Raw genomic sequence first — 26,548 nt, 5'->3', positions numbered from 1 at the left:
CTTGTATTTGCATTTTTTACTGGATGTTCATTCTCTGGTGTTTAAAAACATGAGTATATAGTGCTTCGTGACTATTTTATTTTTTTTTGTTTCGGTTTTTCCCTTATCCCTTTCGTTTTGTTTCGTGGTGCAACCCTCCTCCAGTTAACCATGTACTGGCAGCCAGATTGGCCAGTTGGGGGGTTATGTGTGGTGTATATCCAGTTAGTGGGGTATATAAGGTCGTGACCCACGTGGAATAAGGACCTTTGGTTTTGATTTCTGGTTTGTTTCCGACTGCAGTGTTCCGGCCAGGTGTGTGTAATCAAGGCGCTGAACATGAGAGACCCGAAGACGAAGGAAGACAAGAGGGAAGAAATCCATTTGCATCTGAATAGGGACTGTGTGGTGGTGAACTCCAACTCGTTCAATTGAGAGAAGATCGGCCGAAGATTCGTAGGCACTGATTAGTTCTTCAAATGTTTGTATGCGGCCAAGATTTTTGTCATGAGTAACGTTTGTTATGTTTTCTTTGTTACGTGCTGTTTCGTCGTCCTGCTCTTCCATGTGTCGTGAGCCCCCATAGTCAAGGAAGGAGAGGTACGAGGTGATCGTATGTAGCGTTGACTCAGATATAACATCATTTTGTTATTAATTCATGCCTTGTGTAAATATCCCATTGCACTTAACAAACTTTGATTAAAACCCCAGTAATTGTTGAGCCGACTTATCTGTGTGTTTTGTGTTCAGCCCTGCAGACCTTGCTCTACAGGGAAACTCTACAAGTATTTTATCTTGGTCATTTAAATCATTCTTGTGTATTACCAAATTAAAAATGAATAGCAAATTGAAATTCCAATTATAAAGATAAATTTCAAAATCACACAGGAGCCCGATATAAGTTTTAATGCATCCACATGTGAAAACAGATGATTATTCGGAGAAACTCATAAGTGTCATTGATGGAGAGTGGATTTGACTGTTAAGAATTGGTAAAAACGGTTCTCGATTATCCAGCTTTACATGAACAAATTATGTTGTCAATTTTAGGAGATTTTTCCTTAAATTTTAAAATGCCAGTCATTTTTGCGGGAAAACGCATGCATTTAAGTGCATTTTATATTTTATTTGTGATTAAACAAAATAAAATTAAAATTGTATTAATAAATCTAATTTTCTTTATTCTGATCTTTAAAGTCACACCTCATCCTATATGCGAGATTGTCTTATACGCGAGTAAATATGGTAGTATTTTACAGAATCAAGTGTGGAAAATAACATCTCCCATGTAGTGTCTGTTATCAGTGATGCATTTCTGGAAGCGTTTTTGGAAGTCGGCATCCACTTTTTTCCAACATCACTCTGTCGATTTTGGCAACTTCCATGCAAATAACTTCCTTCAGTTCTTGTAAAAAATGGGGCTTATGCTCGTATATATGTGCCTCGAGGTGTCCCCACAATAAATAATTGCACATGGATAGGTCAGATAAACGAGGAGGCCAATGAATGTCACCAAACCTGGAAATGAGAAGACCGGGGAAGAGATGACGAATAACATCCATTGATGCTGTAGCTGTGTGGGCCACTGCCCCATCATGTTGAAACCCCACACGTCTGATGGAAATACTTTCAGTCATAATTCAGGTAAAAGAAAATTGTTTATCATCTCAATATAGTGCTCTGAATTCATGGTAATTGCACTCCCATTATCGTTTTCAAAAAAGTAAGGACAATGATGACAGTTTTGCCCATGGCACACCAAATTGTCACTTTCAGGCTGTGCAGTGCTCTTTCATGTAATTCTTTTGGACTTTCAGAAGCTCAATAATGGCAGTTTTGTTGATTCACCATGCCACTGAGATGAAAATGAGCATCACTTATGAAGGTTTTCATTTTGCTCAAAAATTTCTTCCATCTCATGTGTAAAGTTCACCTGCTGTGTGTAATCCCCCAGCTCAACTGTTGCACAACAGCCAATTTGTAGGGATGGAAATGCAGGTCTAAATCCAGAATATGCCATACCAAACTATTACTGATGCCAAGTTCTGAAGAATGTTTCTGAGCAGATCAACGAAAACTACATTTTCAGGGGTACATGCTGTTTGTATTGCTCCTGGCAATCTTTTGTTCATTAGTGTAACTCGTTTATGAAATGCTTTAACCCAATGTACGATAGTGTTATGAATGGAAACAGCTTTGTTTCTGTGGTTATTGAAATGACAACAAAACTCACCTTGAACTGCTGTAATAGACTCATAATTCTTGACGAAACAGTCATATGCAAACATTCAGTGTTCTATCATCCACGGCTCCATGCCTTCAATTGAAAAGACAATGCTAAGACCTCACTACCTTCACGCCACCTGCCACACATTTGTCACTCTACCTGATGGTGAGTTCTAGCCATTTCAAAAATGTCCATCCTTTCTGCCCCACCCTATATATCTTCTATATTCAAACAAAATAGCTCAGTTAGAATGAATGACTTTTGAACACAAAGAGATAAATGAAAGTATCAATAATTTTAAAAAATCAAGTATAAAATAAATTGATTTTATAGTAGATAATAAATTCCAGTGAAACTACCAAGCAAATGTATTCACTTCTTCATTGACTAAATTCATAGATAATAAACTATTTCTAAACAATCTATATCTTTCTATATTCATTTTACTTATTTATGTTTCATAATATACTTTATTTCAAATCCAAATAAGCCTGTAAATCATGAAAATGTACAAAGCCTGATACCATACTAACAACCAAACTTGAACAGACTGTTTAGTTACCTCGTAATAAAACTAAAAGACACACTGTTAATTAAAAACATTTTTGGCTACTATTCTCATTGTCTTCAATTTATAACAATGGTGGAAATCTTTTGTCATGTACAGTACATGACACTTCCATTTGTAAAGAAGATAAATAAATAAATAAATAAAAATCAATTGAAAAATGTATCACAAAAAACAATCCTAAACTAAGAAATCTGTTCAGTTTTGATTACCTTAATATCAATAAAGCAAAGTTTACAAATCAAACTTCTTTAGTTTTAATAATTTTGTAGAAATGAGCTAGCAACTTTCATTCCATAAAAGAAAATTAAATATACAATGATCATAAAAAAAGAAGTAAAATGATAATGATAACAAAGTTAAACACTTACTAATTTCATCTGGTTCTTTAATAACTTCTATATAGGATAGAGGAAAAATACCCTTTTTATTTCCAATTCTACCTTCATACCAATTGCTGTCGACACGTCTGGTCAAAATAACCTTTTCTCCCTATAAAAATTTTATTTAAGATTATATGTCACATATATATTAATATATATATAAAACAATGAAAGCGTAACAATTATACAGGTGTATAGCAAAACAAACACATACTCAGCCAATATCTAAATGCAGCCAAAGGTATGTTTAAAAATTTATCAACAATATATTTATAAAAAAATAATTACTGCTTTCATGTATTTTATATTATAATATAAGCCTTAAAAAATTGTATTTAAACATCAAAATAAAGATAAAACAATTATGTGCTTGAAGTTTCTTGTCTTGTCAATCATTGTACTTCTTAAATCACACAATATGATAAAATTAGGACTTATCACACATCAGAGTATCAGTGTGATAGTTGCCAGCCACGTACTATATGTAAATATATTTTAGTTATACAAGTAGAAATTATTTGTAGACATTTCTGGAATGTTCTCTTTTGTATTTTCATTCTCTGTGTTTTTCTTTTATCTTGTTAGTTTATTGGCCCAGACAATAAACTAAGCAAGAGTCAAGGGGGAGTGTATATAAAAGGTGGAAAGAAAAATTCAGACATTTCAAGAAGAAGCTCACCAGGTCATGATAACTATGAAGTTTGTGTGAGATTTGGACTACGAAATCAGTAACAGAAAAAAAATTCAGTGATGGAAATGATTGCCCAACACCAAATTGTCCCCAGTTTATGTTTAATGAGAGAACATTAGCTTCTTGATAAAAAGCACTGAGTTCAGCGTTAATACGATTGGGCAAGCAATTTTTGCCACAGTTTTTGTACCTTCAGTAACATGAAAAAAGAGTTTTTCATGTTACTGAAGCTACAAAAACTGTGGCAAAAATTGCTTGCCCAATCGTATTAACGCTGAACTCAGTGCTTTTTATCAAGAAGCTATACAATTTTGGCATGAGTTTTATTTATTTATCTATTTCTAGAGAGAACATTATTGCCTTCATCTACAATTTTGGGCTTAGAGGTATCTCTCTCACTCTGACCCTTCTAATTTTTCCTCCCTCTTGCATATTTCCATCTTTTTACCTTTAGGCTAGTTTAATATAGATTTTTTTGATTGTGAATTGATTCATAAAATGATTGTTGCAACTATTAAAATTTTGTAAAGAAAATCACTAAATAAACATGTTTTTCTTTTCATGACATGTTGATAGCATTAAATTATAAATCTGCATAAAAGAGTAAATTCTCACATCTGAAAGAGATTGGCAAAATCATGCACATGGAATTGTCAGTTTGCAGAATGTGTTTCAGGTTTAGATCATCTTCAGCTGCAGACAACTCTTTTAAAGGACTTGCCCTGAGTAAAGTCAAAATAAATGTAAAAAATTTGTTTATTATTAATTATTGAAAGAGTAATATGGAGTTATCATATGCTGAGTATTAAAAGTAGGCTTAAAGCTAAAAAAATTTTACCCAGACAGATGCCAAAGGATGTTTATAAAAGATGATAATTAAAAATTTTTAAATGAAATTACAAATAAAATTAAAACATAAAATATATAAAATAATTTATTACCTATGTTTTAATCAAGAAACAGTGGCAGAAACTACATGCCCAACTACAGTTTCTTTTGAAGTGCAGAACACATAACATTGTTTGTAAGTGCATCTTGCTCAAGCACAAAGCTTTTCCATGTCTACAACAGATGCTTCCAAATTTGGAAAGGTCTCTCCTTGCAAAGCTGATTAGGAAAAAGCAGAAATGCCTTGAGGAAGTCAAGCTCAAGCTCTATGTGGTGCATCTTCAATTTAGTAAAGTCTAACCCGTCTATACTTTAATTGGTTGGGTAAAATATATAGTATATCATCCAGTTCTACTCAAGTACTACAAAAGAAATTGGAGAGCAACAGGGAGAAGCATAACCCTACCAGGTGTAACATCAACCCTAACTGGGTGTCTTGATTCTCCCTACAATGTTGCATGTCACAGGTTGTTCTTTGAAACAAAAACACACAAGGTGGATTGACTGTTGTGACCACTTGTTAACAAGTGGCTGCAACAGCCAATCCCGTGTTACTCCCTCGTCCTTGGTTGCTAAATCCATCATCACTTAAGGCATTGGTAAGATACAAGCAAGCGCATACAGCTTCTACAAACTGGATATAGTATTCAATTATACAAGCACTAAGGTGGCTTTTCTTTTTTGCTGGACTTATTATAACATCAGTAACAGGAGGACAAACTTTAGAAAAACTTTTTATTCCTTTGAGAATGCATTTTGGACAATTATGTATGTCCCTTTTCAACTCTGTGTTACAACTATATAGGGAAAAAATTACATACAAGTTAGCATAATGTATACAAGTTTGCACAAAAAACATCGTGATGTTACAAATTTGTAGAACAAGAACAGGAAACTAGATATAGTATCCTTGAACCCTTCAGTGCCCACTTTTAAAGCTATAATGCTTGTCAACTCTCTACTCCTCAAGAAGGGCTTTAATGCTCAGCAGATACTTGATATATGTGATACACTGATCTTCATCACAGAACATTATTATCATTTTAATCAGAAAATATATTTACAGAAACAAGGCGTCCCCATGAGTTGCCCTTTATCTGCTATTCTAGCAGAGCTGATTATGAAAGAAATTGAGCATAAAACATTTAATTTCCTGCTTGCCATCCACTACCCGCTGTTATAATTGTGTTACATTGATAATATCCTCATAGTGTGGGAGGACACAGATGAAATGTTTCTTATCTTCAAACAACAAATGTCTAGTGAATATTCCTCAATTAATTTAACTTAAGAGGAGATTGGTGCAACTATAACATTCTTGGATTTACGCATACATAGATCACCTGAAGGGCTACTATTTTCTGTTTACCATAAATTTAATAAGGTGCCTCATATCAGCTTGACAAAGGCTTTCCAACTTTCGCAATATGTTGATGCAGCTATTGCTGCCCTTATTAAAAAAGCCTTCTTGTTACCATCAACACAGGCACTTGTAAACATTGAGTTAAACACCATTAGTTTGGCAGTATGCACAGCTGGTTTTTCACATGCTAAGTTCACACATATGCTTAACATGGTCAAGGAAATCTCTATGTAACTACACTATGTAACACAACACTATGTAAGAAGAGGGATATATCAGTAGTTCAAGTGGCATTACTGTACCTCTAACCCCTTTCCATATCCATTTGCTGCATATTCAGGCAACATAACTTTCTCCTGCCCCTATCTCTGCTACCAAATCTGCACAGACTCATCTGCAATAACAGGGACAAATTCTCCACCTTTGAAAAATCAGGGGTCTATGCTATACTGGTGGAGAATCCTATAACTGGGATGAATACAAGGTACATTCGGCACCAGGATGATGTGGTGAAAGTAGCTTGCAACAAAGTGCTTGAACAGAGTTACAACCTGTTACGGCCCTAAACAACACTACTCAGAGGCTGTAGTGACCGAAAACGCATCTTTATATGGGCATCTCTCCTCACAACAACCTCGGATCATGCGACACTCCCTCTCTTGACCTGCCCAACATATGGGTCACCCTATATAAACAGTTAAACAGCAATTTACTGTCACACCGTTAACATAGATCTGCATCCATGCATGCCCCATATCACATCATAACATCAAACGTAATCAAACTTTTAGCTTGTTTACAAATACACACACCAACTGAAACTCAATATTAAGCAAATATACACCCACAACTGCCGTAAATGATCAGGCTAAATTTGAATATAATGATTATAAATTAGAAATGAATTTGGCACTCGAGTGAGGGGTTAGGCACCATCTTGTATTAAAATTAATAACTATAATATTTAATTAATTAATTTAGATTAAACTGGAAGAAAAGCATCAACCTGAAGTGAGACTCAAACCTTCATCTTCTGCTTACCATGCATATGCGTTGCCAGTTATGCTACATGGACCTTTGGTTTGATCTCCTCTTCCAGTATATATAAGTTTAAGATATAACCACCAATGGTTATTATGGTGCCAACTGGGGACACAATTGTGCCCTTAGCCAGAAACATCCACTCAAGGCACTCAGTCAGCCATCACAATCCTGGCAAGGTGTAGATATACAAATGTACACACCAATCGAAACCCAATATTAAGCAAATATACACCCACAACTGCTGTAAATGATCAGGCTAAATTTGGATATAACGATTATAAATTGGAAATGAATTTGGCACTAGAGTGAGGTGTTAGGAGTCCATCTCATATATCTTTTGAAATGGATACTCTGCAACCTCTATCTCCTGGAATAGAGCTCTACCCTGGTGAAGGTTAGACATCTGGCAATCTGTACAATGCTCTATATAATGTTTGATGCTTTTCTACATTCCTCAGAAATAACAGTACTGGCTATTAAGTTTCATGGTCTTCTCCAACGTCCTACCAGATGATTACTATGAAAGTTTTTTTATAACTTCATGTATAGCATTCTTCCCAACAAAAATGCTTATTATTTCTCCCATTCCTCATTTTTGGCCTCACACAGAAAAGATTAAGCCCATCTGATTGGAATTCGGGCAGTATCACCCCCTTTATACTCACTTTAAGATGTTGATGATTGTCTTTTAAAAGAGTCATTTTTATTGGACAAATGAATTTGTCATTATCTTGGGATCTTATAATCTTCTGTAACAAGTTAATCTTCTCACCATTAGCATTTATAACAACTGGTTTTTAAGATCAAGGGTCACTATACATCCTTGATAAACAATCCACTGTGGGGTCATCGCGACCTTTCATGTGGTTAATTTCAATATCATTTTCATTGGTATTTATCTTAGTACAGTTTATGTAACAACCATAGTCTCTAGGGATTCAAAACGACTTCCAACAACTTAACACTTCGTTGAGTAATAATAATCCACGAAAACCTTTCTGTACAAGTGTTATGTTCTTAACTACTCCACAAACGCTTTCGACCTCCACCGAGTCACCACCTGAAGCAGACCTCGGTGGAGGTCAAAATCGTTTTTGGAGTAGTTAAGAACATAACACTTGTACAGAAAGGTTTTCGTGGATTATTATTCTCTAGGGATTATTATTGTTCTCAAATGCAACCTTTATGTCACTGAGAATGGATGGAAATTTACAAAGTCAGTCTACCCCAATATGCCCATTGAGCCAATGAATTCTTACCTGTTTCCTCAGACAGGGTTGGTTTCGTGCTGGAGTTTTAACCTCTATAATAAATCAATATCAATTATTGATTTTTTGACACCAGAATCACATAATAACACCACAATAAGTAGCCCAATGATTCCTCTTATAATTGGAAGACCCTTTGTAGATAAAACAACTCCAACCAGGCTTTTTTATAACTGGGAAAAGAGTGCTGACTTTTATTCTGTTCCTCAGTCAATTTAAATTGGAGCTTCTACAGTTAGGACATTTCCTCACCAAATAATTTGAATCATTACAAATGAAGCATCACATACTGTCAAACTGTCTTGGTCTCCATTCTGCATGAATTTTCCTGGTCATCTGAGCTATAGATTAGCACAATGTGCTCACTGTGGCTTCTAAATGGGATAATCTATTGTTCTTATCTATCTCTGCACTAACTATATCTCCTACATAAACATGATCATTATTCAAATTTTATATAATTGAAATATTTCAATTATTCCTGAAATATCAACACTCATTGCCAACTTTTTCTTCTCACTTGAAAATTTTGGTAGCTTCACTTAAGGTTTTGGTCCATCACAAAGAGCATAGTCCTAGAGCTGGGAATGTAGTCCCTTGATGAATATATTCCATCAACACTATCATGAAGTAGCAAGACCTGACTATCTTTTGATGGCCCCATAAAATAAATTACGAGGGCTATTTAAATAAGGTCCATTTGTGAATGAGAGTGAGAATGACGCGCGATTGCGACAGTGTGTATGTCTGTTTGCGCCAAGCATGCTTTGCTCGCATTTAGACACCATTTGCAGCTGTATCATCTGTCTGTGTGCTAAGCTGTAAAAGTTTATAATGTTTAAGAAAATTGAGTCCCCTGCTGATTGTGAGATACTATCTGTTATTTGATTCTTGAGTGCAAGAAACTTGGCAGCAGCAGAAATTCACCGTCAGATTTGTGAAGTTTACGGTGACAATGCTATGAGTGATAGTAAAGTTCGAGAGTGGGTGAGAATGTTCAAGGACGGGCAAGTTAATGTGCATGATGAGCCACGCCCTGGCCAACCTTCTCTGATTTCTGAAGATTTGGTTTGTGATGTGAATAACAAAGTTGAGAGGATCAACGATTCACGTTTTCAATGTTATCAACTGAATTTCCACAGGTTTCAAGATCAGTTTTGTATACCATTTTTTTGGAGAAACTGAATTAACGAAAATTGTGTCCTCGGTTAGTTCCAAAACTGTTTTCTGACAACCACAAAACAAAAAGATTGGGCAGTGCTTTATCATTTTTGACTCAACACAATCAGGAAAGAGATGAATTGTTGGACCACACATCGTTACAGGAGATGAGACTTGGGTGTCTCACATGAATCGAGTCCAAGCAAAAGTCAATGGAATGGTGAAACTTATCTTCGCCAACCAAAGCCAAACAGTACATTTCAGCACGAAAAATTATGGCAACTGTCTTTGGGACAGGAAAGGGATTTTGTTAGTGGATTTTATGCCAAGAGGCACAACAATCAATTCTGATGCATATTGTGTGACCTTGAGAAAATTCCAGTGCCATAAAAAAAGCAGCATGGTCTAACGTCTTCCAGTGTGATGTTGCTCCATGACAATGCAAGGCCACATGTTTCTGCACAAACACAAGGTCTAATCAGTTCTTTTGGATGGGAACAACTGAATAATCCACCTTACAGTCCAGACATTGCATCCAGTGATTTTCACTTGTTTCGATACTTAAAGGAGGTTTTGATAGTCAATAGTTCAATGATGATAAAGAAGTGAAAACTGCAGTCATGGATTCGGCTTTTTCACAGGTGGCAGATTTCTTTGAAGTCGCAATTCAAAAAACTGTTGAGCAGTATGACAAATGTTTAAACAAAAATGGAAATTATGTAGAAAAGTAGATAAAAGTATGTAGAATATTGGAAAAAATATATTTTAATGATAATTACAGTATATTTCTTCTTATTAAAAAACGGACCGTATTTTAAAAAACAGCCTTCGTATTAAGTCTAATAATATAGTCACATACCTTCTCATCCCTCATTTGTCAAATACCCAGTAATTGTGGCCAGTGAACTTGTGGCTGTCAGTGCCAGAGATTGCAAAAACAGTCTGGCAACACTTGTAATGAGTTATTGGCTGGCAACAGATATAAAAAAAAAAAAAATTTGTTAAGTTGTCCGTGTGTAGCCTGACAATGTAGATGACAGCTCTGATCTTATTTTAATAAAGTTCTTTTGTTACTGTTTGTGTGTGCCTGCTTACTGTTGGTATTTTAACCTGTTGCATACAAAGAAATTTTTGATATTAATGTAATTAAACATAAAAAATATTTAAAACTGAAAAAAACGAAAGAAATGCATTAATTTTGAAGAAAAAGCTTCAAATTTTATTTTCCTTTGTCTCGCCTTTCTGTGAAATCTGACGCTGATGAGTCATTGTTTACACAGCTGGATGACCTTGAACACAGCTGGAGTTGGATTTCCCTGAGCATTCTCATAGAAGTCTCGGAAGGCAATGGGTTTATAATAAGTAGGATGAATACTAGCTGGCCGTATATTTTTAAATATTTTTAAAAAATTAAAACTTTTATTGCGATTTCTGACCCCTCCCAACTTAATTAAACTTATATATAATACAATCTACTAATTAAAAAAATTTTAAAACTATTGGAGGTCGTTTTTGACATCAGAAACTAGCTTTAAATAACTTTACCGAAGGAAAATCCGTGCACTACAACTTTAGAACGATGAATGAAATTTGATATCAAACTCCCATTAAAAAACAATAAAGCGTGAATCGTGCGTCATTAATAGTAAATTAAAATCGCAATAAAATTTTTTGCGTGGGAAAAAAATTTTGAAAAAATTTGGAGACTTAAAAAACATTCCAAAAATAAAAAAAAAACAAAAATTTTTTAGGGGGGTCCAAACGCCCGAGTTTTATGTAACGCTATGTAATAACTTGCCCGAGATATCTTGGGATATCTCCTTAAGGAGATCAGTAGGATTGAATGGCAAAGTGATGACCCAAATGTGATCCTGATTAACGAACCAGCTGAGGTCCCATTTTCTAAACTCAAAGATTGACTCCTTGAAATTTTCCAGAACTCTGCTGCTAAAGAGGGTAAAATTCTGCTTGAAGATCTGGCATTAGGGGATCAGAAACCCAGCGTTTTATTCCATAAAATGAGGGAGCTTTCAGCAGGCAAGATTACAGAAGAATTCCTTAGAAACTTGTGGCTCCAACATCTCCCCAAAAATATTCAGACAGTCCTGGCTGTTAGCAGCGATGAGCTAGACAAGCTATGGGTCAAGCCTGGCTCCAAAGTACAGCCCTTTGTTTGTGTATGACAACAAAACTGGCCTAAATTTCTTAATTGATTCTGGAGCAATTTATCGATCATTCCCAACCGCACTAAGAATCTGCCTACAAAGGTTGAATTGTATGCTGCCAACAACTCTAAAATCTCGACATATGGAACAAAAGTGCTAGAACTTGACCTCAACTTAAGACGTTCTTTCAGATGGGAATTTACTATAGCTGATGTGCAACAGCTTATAATCTGTGCCGACTTTTTGGCCAACTTTGGACTCATTCTCGACATCAGAAACAGATTACTGGTTGACGCCCTGACTTCCCTTACTACATGAGGAAGATATTATACCTACTTCAGTCAAAACTATAATCAACAATTCCCCAATGTAGGATATTCTCAAGGACTTTCCACATGTCACTCATCTCTGGCCTTTTTCAGACAAGGTCAGGGACAACACAGTGCATTATATCAATACACACGGTCCACCTGTATTTGCTAAACCTTGTAGATTGCAGTCTGCTCAACTGCAAGTAGTAAAACAAGAATTCCAGCACATGATGGAGCTACGTATATGCAGACTATCAAAATCCAACTGGGCTTCTCCCCTCCATATGATGCCAAAGGGCCATAACGATTGGAGACCAACTGCAGACTATCATGCCCTGAATAGGATAATTGTTCCCAATCACTATCCTGTGCCACACATCCACGATTTCGGTCAAAATTTACACGGAGCCGAAATATTTTCCAAAATCGATTTGGTTAGAGCCTTCCATCATATACCAGTTAACCCAAATGATGTGCCAAAGACAGCCATTATGATGCCATTTAAGCTATTTGAATTCGTTTTCCTTCCTTTTGGTCTCTGCAATGCAGCCCGATCATTCCAACGATTTATGCATGAAGTTCTGCAAGTCCTAAACTTCAGTTTTTCATACCTAGATGACATCCTCATTGCTAGCACTTTGTGGGAGGAACGTAAGATGCACATATGGCAAGTGTTTCAACACCTAGACAAATACAGTCTGAAAGTCAATGCATCCAAGTGTACTTTTGCTGCCCCACATGTATCATTCTTAGGATACATGGTGTCTCTTCACAGAATTATGCCACTACCAGAACGTGTATCTGCCATAACCCAACAAAAGTGGCCAAAGACCTTCGAACAAGTGAGAAGGTTCTTAGGCATCTTGAACTTCTATTATAGGTTCCTACCCCATGCAACCCATTACCAAGCTCCTTTACATGACCTACTTAAAGGAACAAAGAAAAACGACCAACGTGAAATTAAAAAGACTGATAATTCGATTTAGACATTTGAGTCATGTAAATCACAATCAGCAGAAGCCACCTTACTACATCATCCTTCACCAAGTGCTATCCTTGACCTACACATTGATGCATCTGATTCTGCTGTGGGCGATGCCCTTCATCAAGTTAAAGCACAGGTCTCCAGCCGCTGGCGTTCTTTTCTCACAAGCTGAGTAACTCTCAGCATCAGTATTCTGCATACAACCGAGAACTTCTGGCTGTGTATTTGGCTGTGAAACATTTCCAGTTTATGCTGGAAGCACAACAGTTCACCATTTACACAGACTATAAACCATTAACGTTTGCCTTTCACCAACGACACAATAAGTGTACACCCCATCAGTTGAGACATCTCAACTTTACAGGACAATTTCCAACGGACATCAGACACATAAAGGGGATTGATAATGTTCCAGCTGATGCTCTCTCCCATATTGAGCCAATTAGTAGGCCATCTATAGTAGATTATATCAAGATTGCAAAGACCAACAGCAAGATCCTGAGCTCCAGTCTCTCCTGACTTCAAGTGACTCATCACTTGTACTTAAGAAGTATAAACTTTCTGACAATGATGTCAAAATTTACTGTGATTTATCTACGGATCGCATTCGTCTATACATTCTACCTAATTATCATTGCCTTTGACCCTTCCATAACCAGTCCCATCCAGGTGTAAGGAGCTCAACCAGAGTGGTAAAAGCAAAATTTGTTTGGCCATCCATCATAAAGACTGCCAAACATGGTCTTGCACTTGCCTTTCCTGTCAGCGGTCGAAGATCCAGAGACACGTCGCTAGCCCTTTGGGAACCTTTCCTATTCCAGATGCTAGATTTTTAGATATTCATATTGATATTGTTGGTCCATTGCCATTTTCCAATGACTCAACATACTGCCTTACAATCATTGATAGATTTTCTTGTTGGCCTAAAGCAATCCTATTGCCAGATATAGCGGCTGAAACAGTAGCTTCAGCCTTATATTCAGGTTGGATATCTCGCTTTGGAGTGCCTGTCCAAATAACATCTGACCAAGGGTGGCAATTCGAATCTAGCCTATTCAAATCCCTCACTTAACTTCTTGGTGCCAAAAGAGGTAAGACAACAGCATACCATCCAATTGCAAATGGCATTGTTGAACGCTTTCATTGTTCACTTAAAACTGCCATCAAGTGTCACTCTTCAGAAAGGTGAATGGAAGTGTTATCTAAGTCTTGTTAGGATTGCAAACTGCACTCCGTGAAGACATCAGTACTACTGCAACTGAAATGCTCTACGGCACCAGCCTCAGACTGCCTGGAGAATTTTTCATCCCAGGTTCTCAGGACATCAATCCATGTTCTTTCGTCGAAAAACTCAGGATGATGATGGCAAACTTAAAACCAGTGCCTGTGGTGCACCACTCATATCGCAATCCATTTATCCACAAAGAACTGCAGTCATGTTCCCACATATTTCTCCACAATGATGCTGTACGGAAGCCTTTACAGCCTCCATACGATGGACCCTATGAAGTCATCTCACATGAAGACAAGACATTCACTCTATGTATGTATAAAAGGAAAAGAGACTGTAGTTTCCATCGATCGAATAAAACCAACTTTTATTCTTGCAGTGAGCAAGTCAGACCAGTTACCTCAATGTCTCCAATGTTGGAATCAACGATCGCAATGTTTTGTAATGTTAATAAAATTGAAGACAAAACTGTCCAAAAAAGATCACCATTTATTTTTTGTGTTCCAAGACTAACATATTTTCGGCGACTGACCTTTCTTTGTAGGCTGCATGTTGCCGGAAATTACAAAGAGTCCTTTTAAAAAATACAAACACATCTAATTAAAATTATAAAAATTTCTGAAAAAGGAACTGGTGACATTTTCCAGTGCCAATTTCTAGTAGATAAAAAGCAGCCAAAAACCCCCAAAAGAAGGTATAGATGGATGTAAGCAGGACAACTGTATGTCACCTCTTCTTTTTTCAGAAAATTTTATAATTTTAATTAGATGTGTTTGTGTTTTCTAAAAGGACTCTCTGTAATTTCCGGTGACAAGCAGCCTACAAAAAAAGGTCAGTCGCCAAAAATGTGTTAGTCTTGGAACACAAAAAATAAATGGTGATCCTTTTTGGACAGTTTTGTCTTCAATTTTATTAATAATATTTCTCCATCGGACAAACATTTACAGATTCGTAATGTTCTTCTGATGTAATAAAAGGTTCATGGCGCTCTTGACCCCTCGGGCAAGGTAACCTCATTTCACTCTTCCTTTCTAGTAGTGACCTTCCGTGAGTAAAGACTGTGTGTAATCTTTGTGCACTCTTTGTTCTTTTGTTACAAACCGGTTACGTTAAACCAACTGCCTTTTTACTGATCTCTCCAAAAAGCAACATCTAGTCTAACATCCAATGCCAAGCCCAGCAAAGATTAAATGTGCCACAGACAATCCAACCCCAACCCAACAAACTACCACACACTCTGGCCAACATGTATCTTTTCCCACTCATTTCGTGTCACACAGACACTGGTGGGGCCACCAGCGCCCCACCAGTGTCTGCCACAGCTGTGGCCACCAGCGCCAGAGACCATGAACACAATCTGCCAACACTTCTAATGAGTTGTTGCCAGATTGTGCAACAGATATAAAAAAGAAAAGGCATGGAGGTTCATTAAGTTGTTTGTGTGTAGCCTGACAATGTAGACGACAGCTCTGATCTTATTTTAACGAAGTTCTTTTGTTACTGTTTGTGTGTGCCTGCTTATTGTTGGTATTTTAAGGATCAGTAGGATTGAATGACAAAAACTAATCCACTCCTCTCGTGAAGTTCTGTTTTATTGTAACTCTTGATCAAGCTGTTCTTTTTGTCATTGAAAGAATGGAGATACAAATCTTGTAGTGAGAAGAAAGTAGACAATTGCTTGTGATATTGCAACTTTGACTTCTGGATCCCATCCTGCAAGTCAGGCAACATTGTCAACCATTTGAAAGAATTGGTGTACATTCACAGAGTAACTACTTGTGTTTGAAAATGTAGGGATCATTTCCAAAAATCCTGTAACAATAAGGGAAGCTGTACTGGCTTCCCTTATTGTTACATCAAGAGGGTTTCTACAAAACCTGTCTGGTTCACTCATTATGTGCGTCTCTGGGTACAAGATGAAAAACAAATAACCAATATACAAAATTTTACCAAAAGCCTTTCTTGCAGCCTTCTCATGTGGCTAATCATCAATCTCTACCATTTGCCAACGTGTCTCAAAATCCTGTCGCAAACACTATTTGTAAGTTTTTATTTTCTCAACACAAAGTCGAGTTAACTTCAAATCCTATATCTATACTAATATTATAAAGAGGTAATGTTTGTATGTATGTATGTATGTATGTATGTATGTATGTATGTATGTATGTATGTATGTATGTATGTAAGTTTATATGCAGCAGGTAATCTCTGAAACTACTCATCTGATTTCAAAAATTTTTTCACCAATATTTAGAATGGAATTTCAGGGTGACATAGGCTGTATATTATTCCGTTAAACATGGGAAATGGACAGTTCTTTACAGTAAGCCTTCCCCGTAAGGCTTACCGTAAAGAACTCTGCTTCTATTTATACTATTTTAGATGCGGTTTTTTGCGTTTTTGATTGCATTTTAATAGGGTATGTTAACAGAATGTACGCTAAGAAGGGATTTTTCAATATTTTCCCCTGCGGGGGAGAGGGACAGGATTAAGGCTTACTGTGAAGAACTTGGCTTCTATTATACTATTTTAGATGCGGGTTTTTGCGTTTTTGATTGCTATTTAATAGGGTACGTCAACAGAATGTACACTAAGAAGAAATTTTTTGAAAAATTCCCCCCACGGGGGAAATGTTATACATTTATAATAGATACATTTTGAGCCAAAACAAGGTATGGCGGGGTCTGCTAGTACATGATATTCAGAGTGTATTCAAATGTTATAACACTTTATGTTCCTGTTACACTCAGACATTTCATCTTTTCACAGCAATTACGTATTAGTCTAATCCACAAATTTTCTTACATGACAATCCTACTGTCAGTAGGCAATCAAAAATATAGGCAAGAGGAGGAGCTAGTATGTGGAAAGTCCCTGAAATTTTTGCTTTGCATAATCACTGTCTTTACCCAGTCATCTCGTCAATTGGAGTATAGTCTGTTGACTTTCAAAACTCTTTCTTTGTACAGTCCTGAAATCACTGGTTGACAGAAATTTAAATGCATGTTTGCTGGTTGCCTTCATGTTCTTCCTGTAACGACACCAAAAATAAAAGAGAGTCGCTCTCTCAATCACAAGTCACTATATACCCTCTTCTGCTCCCTGCTGGGTTTATTGCCCCTCCAGGCTATAACAGCCAATGGAACATTCTAGAAGCTTATAAACAAAGGCTTTGTAACCGACAATTTCATTTTATATAGAAAAATGACAAGCGATTGTCACAACTGTATGTCCTTTGCAAGGGTAATATCCATCCTTTTATTAATGGCATTTTATGCTGTAGTGTACAGTAATTAAGTTGTCTAGTTGTGGCATCTATATAATGTATGATTGTGTTATTGGTAGGATGTGAGATTGGTATATCATATATAACTGAATGTTCAGAAATATGTGATATACAAATATATTATAACATAATTAACTGTCCATAATTAACAGTTGTTTTAATTTGGAAATATACCCTTATTTTTTTAACAAACAAACAAGTTTTACAGATAGATTAATTATATAAGGAATGGCATGGTACAGAATTTATATTCAGATTTGGTGTAAAATGTAGATAGTGGACAAAGAAAGAATTTACTTTTTGATTATGGCTGTATGCAATAGTCTATTTTAGTTAGTTATTGTTTTTTTATTATTATTGCATTTTCCAGCAAAACTGCATTTGTCATAAACCAGAGAACTACCACTGAAACCTTTAAAAATTCAGTTTAATTTTAATTTTAAAATTTTTTCAGTTATCTTAAATCAGCTTCCTCAGAATAAAAGTAAACAAATTACAATTTAAAAATGAAGATGAACTCTGGAGTGTCCTCTGAAACAAGTTGGTTTTGAATATGATCACTTTAGAACAACAAAAATATAAATGCATATGTGGGACCTCTGTTTAGACTAAAATATAATTATACAAACCAAAAGCAAAAACACACAAAGATAATGTAATTAGATAATTTGAAAAATTAAAATTTATATGCATGTGTCAGATTTACATGTAGATTAAAACATAAATGTATAAAAAAGAAAAAATAACAATAAAAAACACACAAAAATAAAATAAGCTTAAAAAATAACTTACATAACTCATAAACTTAATTGTATCAACAAAAATGCATATGCCATATAAAAACTTAGGCATATGCCCAATGGACATAAATGCAAGAATATGGGAATTACAAGGAATTAAATTAATGTTGCATTCAACGAAGATCTGGAAGAGAACTGTGCAAGGAGGGTTAAGGCAAAAGACAGCAAGACATAAAGAACACTTTAGTCTCATGCCAGTAAGAGCAACAACAGATGCAATCTTTGCTCTAAAATGGTCTGATGGAAAGGTCCAGAGAAATGCAGGCAGAAGTACAGATGGTACACACAGACCTGGAGAAAGCATACAACAGGGTGCATATATAAGGTATAGATATATATGAGGGTAACAGGAATACCAAAAAAGTATATATGACTTGTAAAGGAAATGTATAAGGAAGCAATGACTCAAGTAAGTAGTAGTGTATGTATGACAAAGGGATTCACTATGACAGTTAGACTGCAAGAGGACTCAGTCCTTAACCTATTTCTGTTCGATTTGGTGATGGATGTATTGAAAATGTAAAGATCAAGGCATTATGGAGTATGCTGTTTATAGACAACATTGTGCTGTATGAAACATCCCAAGATAAAGAAGAGAAGAAGCTGAAAGAATGGAGAAAAGTGCTGGAAGAGAGGTGTGAAGATCAGCAGAGCAAAAACAGTATAGCTGAGATGTGGGCAATTACAAGATCTCAAGAAAAAAAGATAGACAGTGGAGATGAGAATGTTCAGACGGATGTGTGGTGTGATGAAGAAGGACAGAATTAAGAATGATTACATAAGAGGAACAATCAAAATGAGCCCTATAAGCAAGAAGATGCAGAAAATTAGATTAAGATGATTTGGACATGTGGAGAGAAGTGAAGACTATGTTGGAAAGAGGATTGGGAAGTTGAAAGTAATAGGGAAAAGGAAGTGAAGACCAAAGCTGATATGAAGATACAAGATGGCAGAGGATTTGGGAGAGAGGGTGCCTTGAATAGAAAGAAGTGGAGAAGACAGATTAAAGATGGGAATGCTGACCCCATGTAAATCTGGGAACAACCAAAGATGAAGTAGAAAGAAGATTGTTATTAATAGGTCCCTCTATCTGTGCTTGCATACGAATTTCAATGGCCTCCACAGTTCTGAGTTTTCTTTGTTTCAAGTTCTTGTAACTTGAGGAGGACAACTAAAGTGGCTGAAAACATTTGTTTTTCTTCCATTTATTTAAGATATATAAAATATCAGTGCTGGAAGTAGCCTATAAAAACATCTATGTTTGTTAAACAGTTCCAGCTTTTAGGAGTTATTTTTTAACCATGGCTTCATTGGCCAAGTTATACAGAAAACCAATATTTTTGTTTCTATAATTAGTACAACCAAAATCGAGCAATATTGTCAAGATTTTGATTTTGTTTTACTAATGCCATGCCATACATGATTTAGACATAAAATTGCATGACTTTATTTCACTTGCTAAGATTTCTGAGATTGCCACCAGATATCAGTAACTTTGTTTTCAGCTGCCAAAAGAAAACCAAGCCCAAACAAGCAATTATTTATTGTGACATTATCACAATGACAAGCTGCAATTTTTAATCATACTTTAAATTTATTTAATTTAAATATGCTCTCCATCTCAAATTAATAGTGACTTGCCTGTGTACATCATACTTTTCCTTTAACAATAATCATGCCAGTCATCTATCTAACACCTTCCAGGAAAAAATTTTTTAATTTTATATACAAACTTCCAATGCAAACTACAAATCATATTATTTCGTTTGCATTGGAAGTTTGTATATAGTTAATCAGGGTCTCTTGCCCCTATCTGATCTTGACTTTCATCTATCTAACAATGTTCTTAAGATTGAGGAAAGCAGACAGACAAACAAATGACAGTGAAAATTTATTTCTACAATTTCTTCAAACTTCAGCCATATTATATATTAATAATCATATGATATAGCCAAATAATAAATTCAACTTTATCATTTCATTACTTATGTTACTGTTTATGATCAAATTTAATAATATTGCTTAATAAATATAACTGAACATAATAAAAAAAACTTACTTTAAAAAGAGATAGTTCTAAAGCTGATTTTGCTTGAAAATTATATTTGACTTTGGCGATGCCTTCAGTTGTCCTTTTAGGTTGCATATCTTCATTATCTTGAATTATAATCTGCAATTCCATAAAATTGTAGTTTAAATCTATAAATTATTTTCCATTCCTAAAGCAGCCTTCTAATTGTTATACATTTCTACTTCTTCCTTCAACTCCTTCAGCTACAAAATTTCAGTTTTCTGCATGTTAATCAAGCACTGCTTTAAGCCATAGATCTGAATTCAGAACTGAACAAGATCATCAATCTAATACTACAAAATGGTCTCTGACAGCATATCATCCTCCACCTCATCAAGAACATTGTACGGATCAGTCTAATTATGTCCTAAATGTAAACATACCTCTTCCTTCTGTCCAATATTTAAAAAAAAAGGATTTGCTACAATTTTATCTTCCTTTGCACAATTTTCTGATGAGCAAATTAAATCAGATAAGCTGTACTACTTATCTGATCTAATTTGCACTTGCCCATCAGAGTTGACTGGCAAGTGCATCAATTTTAAGGATGGGAAGTATGATATTGTATGCCTGGCAATACTTTTATGAAAAATCTGGCAGCACTGATCCAAATTGACTTTGTATTATTTACTAGTGGGCTAGATCCTAAAATAATATACACACTTGTTGGCTTTTTATATATATTTTGAATTTGTGTAATTTCCACCTTTAAGTTTCTGTATGTGTTATATGTTCCAAATACAGTAAAGCCTCGAAAACTCGGCACTCGATAACCCGGCACTCCGAATAACTCAGGCACACCCTGGCAAGGCAAAAAAATCCTTAGTTAATTAATTTTCATGATAAAGACAGCTTTATGCCTCATAAAGTATTTTTCTGAGGTCTGTCTTATCAGGTAAATTACTGTACACAGTGTATTCATTAATTTTCATTTTCATGTAGTAAAGGCTCTATGCCTTCATAAAAGATGTACTTTTCCTTTGTTTAAGGGTATTTGGGCAGTTTATTCTCTGTTGTATTCTCAAGTAAACAATACATACATTCATTCATTCATTCATTATGTTTTATTGTACCAAAAATAAGTACAAGACCAGGCCCCGCGTTTGGCATTACCTGATGACACAGTTAATGGGATACAAGAGAAAATTACAGTATTTCCCGAAACACAATGAAATCAAATACATAAAAATAGACAATACGATACAAAACAAACATGAAGTACGTGAGAAGAGACCAGAATATACAGTATAACACAATACTTTAGAATATGGCATTAGTTATAAACAAAGCTCATTATGTACTGTACCAATTGGCAGAAGCCTAACATGAAAGCTAGACTCGTTAATTAACAAGAGTAAAATACAAAATAGATCCGTATGTTCAGAAGAAACAGTATACATAAATTAGTCCTTACATGTGACTTTCTGTAAATATTGGTTTTTAACTCTTATATAACTAGGGCATTCTTTGTCCATAGCGTTGTGATGAAATAGTTCACATTTTTCTTTTACACAATTGGTGCAACGTGGTAAAGATACTGAATCTATACATTCCTTAAACAAGTGATCACCTTGGCAATGACTGCAGACACGTTTTGGGGACGAACATTCCTTTGCAAAATGTCCGAAAGCTAAACACTTGAAGCACTGTCTAACTGGAATATATTCGAACACTGGACAACTACTCCACTTGATGTACTGTACATCTTTCCCTCCTTAAGTAATCGTTCTCTGATACTTGGAGTGACCTCAATGATCCATGAAAGATATTCACTGTTTTTTTGTTTTAATGCATATTTAACTCTAACATGATCTGGAAATTCATCTTTTTCAACACGAAGCGCCAAATAATTTTGTTCACAAATGTGTTTTTCAAGATCATCTTTAGTGATAGACTTAGGAACCGAAACAATCTTAATAAGAGGTCGTTGTAGGTTTCCTCTACGAGCCTTGAGTCCCGAGACTTTCTCCAATAAACATTCCAAAACTTCAGCATCTGAATCATCGCAAACATCAATTGCGACTCCCCCCTGGTTAATTTTTCTTATCTTTTTTATCCCTACACCAGCTGCTGTTGGATCCAAAAGTTGCTCTTGTTTGTTCAGAGGTAAAGTTCTCGTTTTCACTATAAACCAGTATTGTACAGGTAGGTGAAGGTGGTGGTGGTTTTGGCTTTGGTTGCATTGTAGTCAAGCCTCTGGTTAGTATTGCACTATATGTCGGAACAGATAAAACAAAAGTTTCATTTTTACTCTGTATAATATTGTTTTTAATCAATTCACTGATTTCTTGCTTGGTATTATGGACAGCCTCTTGAACGTTTTTATTACAAATCTCCAGGGCTTCTTTGATATCTTCTGTAGTCTCTAAATTCCTTATTTTATTGTTTGGAATCTCTGTTATGCAAGCTTTCTTGACAGCAGCCTCAGTTAATTCAATCATCCTGTTAAGTTGTTTCACTATAAACTTCTTATGTTGTGCAGTCCCCAGTCGGTCATCCTTATTAGCAGTGATATATTTTTGTGTCTCCTGAATAATGACTTCAGCATCCTGGCGAAAGTCTTCCATTATTTCTGTCTAATTTAGAAGTTTTATCTTCAAAAAACAAAGAAAATTATCAGTAAGAAAGCGATGACGTCAGATCAGCAACGATTCAAGTCCGTTGACGACCGTTATTACCGTTGTCAGACCGTTAGCAGTAGAAGTGGAAAAAGTCTTCAAAAGTTTAAATCGTCACCATTCAAATTCTATTTGAATTAAGTATTCCAAAATTATTCAGTAAGGAGCACTTATGGTCCACTACCGGACACGGTTAAGATTTTTCACGAATGTCAACACGTAGGCCCGATTCGGGCCGCCAAATGTCAAACGAAAAAGTCAAAAAACTGAAAAACGGGTGGACCAAAATACACAAGAATTGGAGATCTAACTCACCGTTCGATATATTGTCCTCCACCATTCACAATTCCGGAAAATCGGTCGTAGAGATTACGAAAAGTCAGTCCGAAAAAAAAACGTGAACTTTAAGTCTTCATATTTCCAAAAATATTGGGTCCATATTATCAAATTTGGTATCAGAAGAGTCACAATCACCAGTTCTATCCAGATGACCATAAAAAACTGGACTAGAAACAGATTAACCTATCGAAATCACGAGAAATCGAGGAGCTCGATTTTGAACACACACACACAGAATCCCCTAGCGGCCAATCTCCAACAATACATACAAGTACAGTCAGTGGTGATATTCGAAATATGTAACAAAGGGTTCGCTAACAGAAAAATTTTTCCTTAAACACCTTAAACCCCAAGCCCACGATATCTCGGGCAAGTTACATAGCGTTACATAAAACTCAGGCGTTTGGACCCACTACAATTTTTGGTTTTTTTTGGATTTTTGGAATGTTTTTTAAGTCTTCAAATTTTTTCAAAAATTTTTTCCCGCGCGAAAAAAATTATCGCGATTTCAATTTACCTTTAATGACACACGATTCACGCTTAATTGCTTTTTTATTGTTTTTTAATGGGAGTTTGATATCAAATTTCATTCATCGTTCTAAAGTTGTAGTGCACAAATTTTCCTTCGGTAAAGTTATTTAAAGCTAGTTTCTGATGTCAAAAACGACCTCCGATAGTTTTTAAATTTTTTTAATTAATAGATTTTATTATATATAAGTTTAATTAAGTCGGGGGGTCGGAAATCGCAATAAAAATTTTAATTTTTTAAAAATATACGGCCAGCTAGTATTCACCCTACTATAAACCCATCGCCTCCCGAGACTTCTATGAGAATGTCCCGGGAAATCCAACTCCAGCTGTGTTCAAGGTCATCCAGCTGTTTAAACAATGACTCATCAGCGTCAGATTTCACAGAAAGACAAGACAAAGGAAAATAAAATCTGAAGCTTTTTCTTCAGAATTAACGCATTTCTTTCGTTTTTTCAGTTTTAAGTATTTTTTATGTTTAATTACATCAATATCAACAATTGCTAGAGTCCCAAGGAGTTAACTGCTTTCCCTATGACTTTTTCTCAAGAAAAAACTTTTCTAAATCATTTATTTTATCATTAGGTATTATTATAATAATAGACAGATGTCATCGTTTCTCGAAATACAATATCTTTTTTATTTCACTGTCGACAGCCCGACACGTGTTCCGCAGCCATCTTGTATTTTCTCGCACGCGTAGGATTGTGGGATCCCTCGTATGACTAGACCTAGTTTCAAGAACTCTCTTGAGTCGATCGCGATTAAGGCTGCGTACACACTAGGCATTTTTAAACGCGCGTTTTAAAGAACCAAGAGTTCTACATAGGCGTACACACTCAAACGCGCGCTTTTGGCCAAGCGCGCGTTAAACGTGCGTTTATAGATTTTTCTTAAAACGCGCGTTTTTCGGGCACTTTAGTAAAACTCTTAATTCTTTAAAACGCGCGTTTAAAAATGCCTAGTGTGTACGCAGCCTAAATCTCGTTTCAGTCGAGATTGAAACAGTCGATGGAGGTTATATGCGAACGGTGTACAAGGGGAACATAGTGAATGGGGTATAAGGCTCTAGTTTAGTAGTGTTACAGAGTATAATACGTATATTTTAATATATTTTTTAAAAGAAACAAAACCGCTGAGAAATGTTACATGTGTTTAACAATGGGTTCGGAAAACTTTGAAAATGTTAACAACGGGTTCGGCCGAACCTGTGTGAACCCGCTGAATATCACCACTGAGTACAGTACAGTATTTTCTGAGGAAACACTCATACTTATTTTTTTAATCCCATTCCCGATAAACCAGCATTTTTACAAACTCGGCCACCCTTCGGTCCACATTAGGCTGAGTTTTCGAGGCTCTACTGTATTTCAAATTGTTTGATTCTAAGCTTTCCAATTTTGGAATTCAGTTGGTTCACAAACCTAAAGCAAACCTTGGTTAAAGTTGAAAATATTTGTTTGATGTTTTTATTAAATGTTTTTGCTACTGGATTTAAAAATTTGTTAATAGTTTTTACTAAGGAGAGTTGATGCACCCATTCACTAAAAACAGATCTTATAAACTGTCTACCAAATGTGTTATACTTTGGTATTCCAATTTAATAACAGCACATATTTACAAAAATAGGGAGTACCCATGGGCAGCCCTATTTCAGATGTAAATAAATGTATACTTGCTTACTGGAGACTAAATTCAATAAAATAAAAATAAAAAACCATTGAAATTTCCAACACAATTCTTTAATATCATAAAAATGTTTTCAAATGCATTAAGCGTCCATCATCAGTTATTTCTCTAAATCGAATGAGGAATTCAAAAAATTACGCAAACAAATTTCAAACAAACGGTTATATAATAACCACTTAATCCTACTCAGCCTCTTATGCAAAATATTAGATACATCCAACACACCTTATTGCTGAGAAACATATATTTATTACACCAAACTAACGTTTTCGGCTCCATTTATGGGCCATCTTCAGGTTTACTGTTGTTCGATTCTAATATACAACCGAACACGTTCAAAATTAAACCAAATTAGAACATGCGTTTAAATTTAACCAATAGAATAAGCATAACCAAACTAAAACAATAAATAAAATACCAAACTAACAGAAAAATGAAAAATGAAAAATAAAAAATAAAATACGGTGTTAAGCCGCAAACAATAAGGAACAATTCCTAATACATTAACCCAGATATCTATTGAGTCACTGTAGACGCATTATTACTCGTGTTACTTCTTACTATATATTTCCAGGATGACGGTAATACCGTCGCATCTTTATAATTTAAACATCTGTCAGCCAAACTCGCTCTGTAAATTTCACATTTCTCAGTTATGGATGACAACGTTGGCGAGCGTACTTTTGTAAGAATTTTGGCATCCTCCCATTTAACAATCGAACCATCCGCTTGCGCCATTTTGGATAATGCTGTTGTACACTTGTTTTTTGCGACATCGTATCGGTGCTCCTTAATTCTCACCCTAAGGTTTCTATTAGTGACCCCAACATAGTCCTTATCGATTCCCAACTGGTCATTTTTGTAGGGAATTGCATAAACTCCTGCCTGTTCGTTATCATCAATTCTTTCTTTGTCATTTCTAATCAACCTATACACTGTGGGGGCCCTTTTAT

General features: G+C 35.5%; 1 protein-coding gene across 1 annotated transcript in view; it reads right to left on the bottom strand.

Annotated features, from left to right (window-relative positions):
• Positions 1-26,548, bottom strand: part of LOC111631709 — a 334,641-nt gene that overhangs the window by 91,842 nt on the left and 216,251 nt on the right. The window contains exons 18-21 of the mRNA XM_023376015.1: positions 22,703-22,997; positions 22,229-22,512; positions 20,410-20,520; positions 3,146-3,266 (exon numbers count right to left, since the gene is read on the bottom strand). Coding sequence (XP_023231783.1) covers positions 3,146-3,266; positions 20,410-20,520; positions 22,229-22,512; positions 22,703-22,997 — 811 coding nt within the window. The remainder of the gene's footprint in view (positions 1-3,145; positions 3,267-20,409; positions 20,521-22,228; positions 22,513-22,702; positions 22,998-26,548) is intronic.

Source organism: Centruroides sculpturatus, unplaced genomic scaffold (genome assembly GCF_000671375.1).
Source record: "Centruroides sculpturatus isolate CEXI.00-Female unplaced genomic scaffold, Cexi_2.0 scaffold560, whole genome shotgun sequence".
Classification (NCBI taxonomy): domain Eukaryota; kingdom Metazoa; phylum Arthropoda; class Arachnida; order Scorpiones; family Buthidae; genus Centruroides; species Centruroides sculpturatus.
Note: the sequence above shows the minus strand (reverse complement) of the source record. Positions and strands in the feature narration are given on the sequence as shown.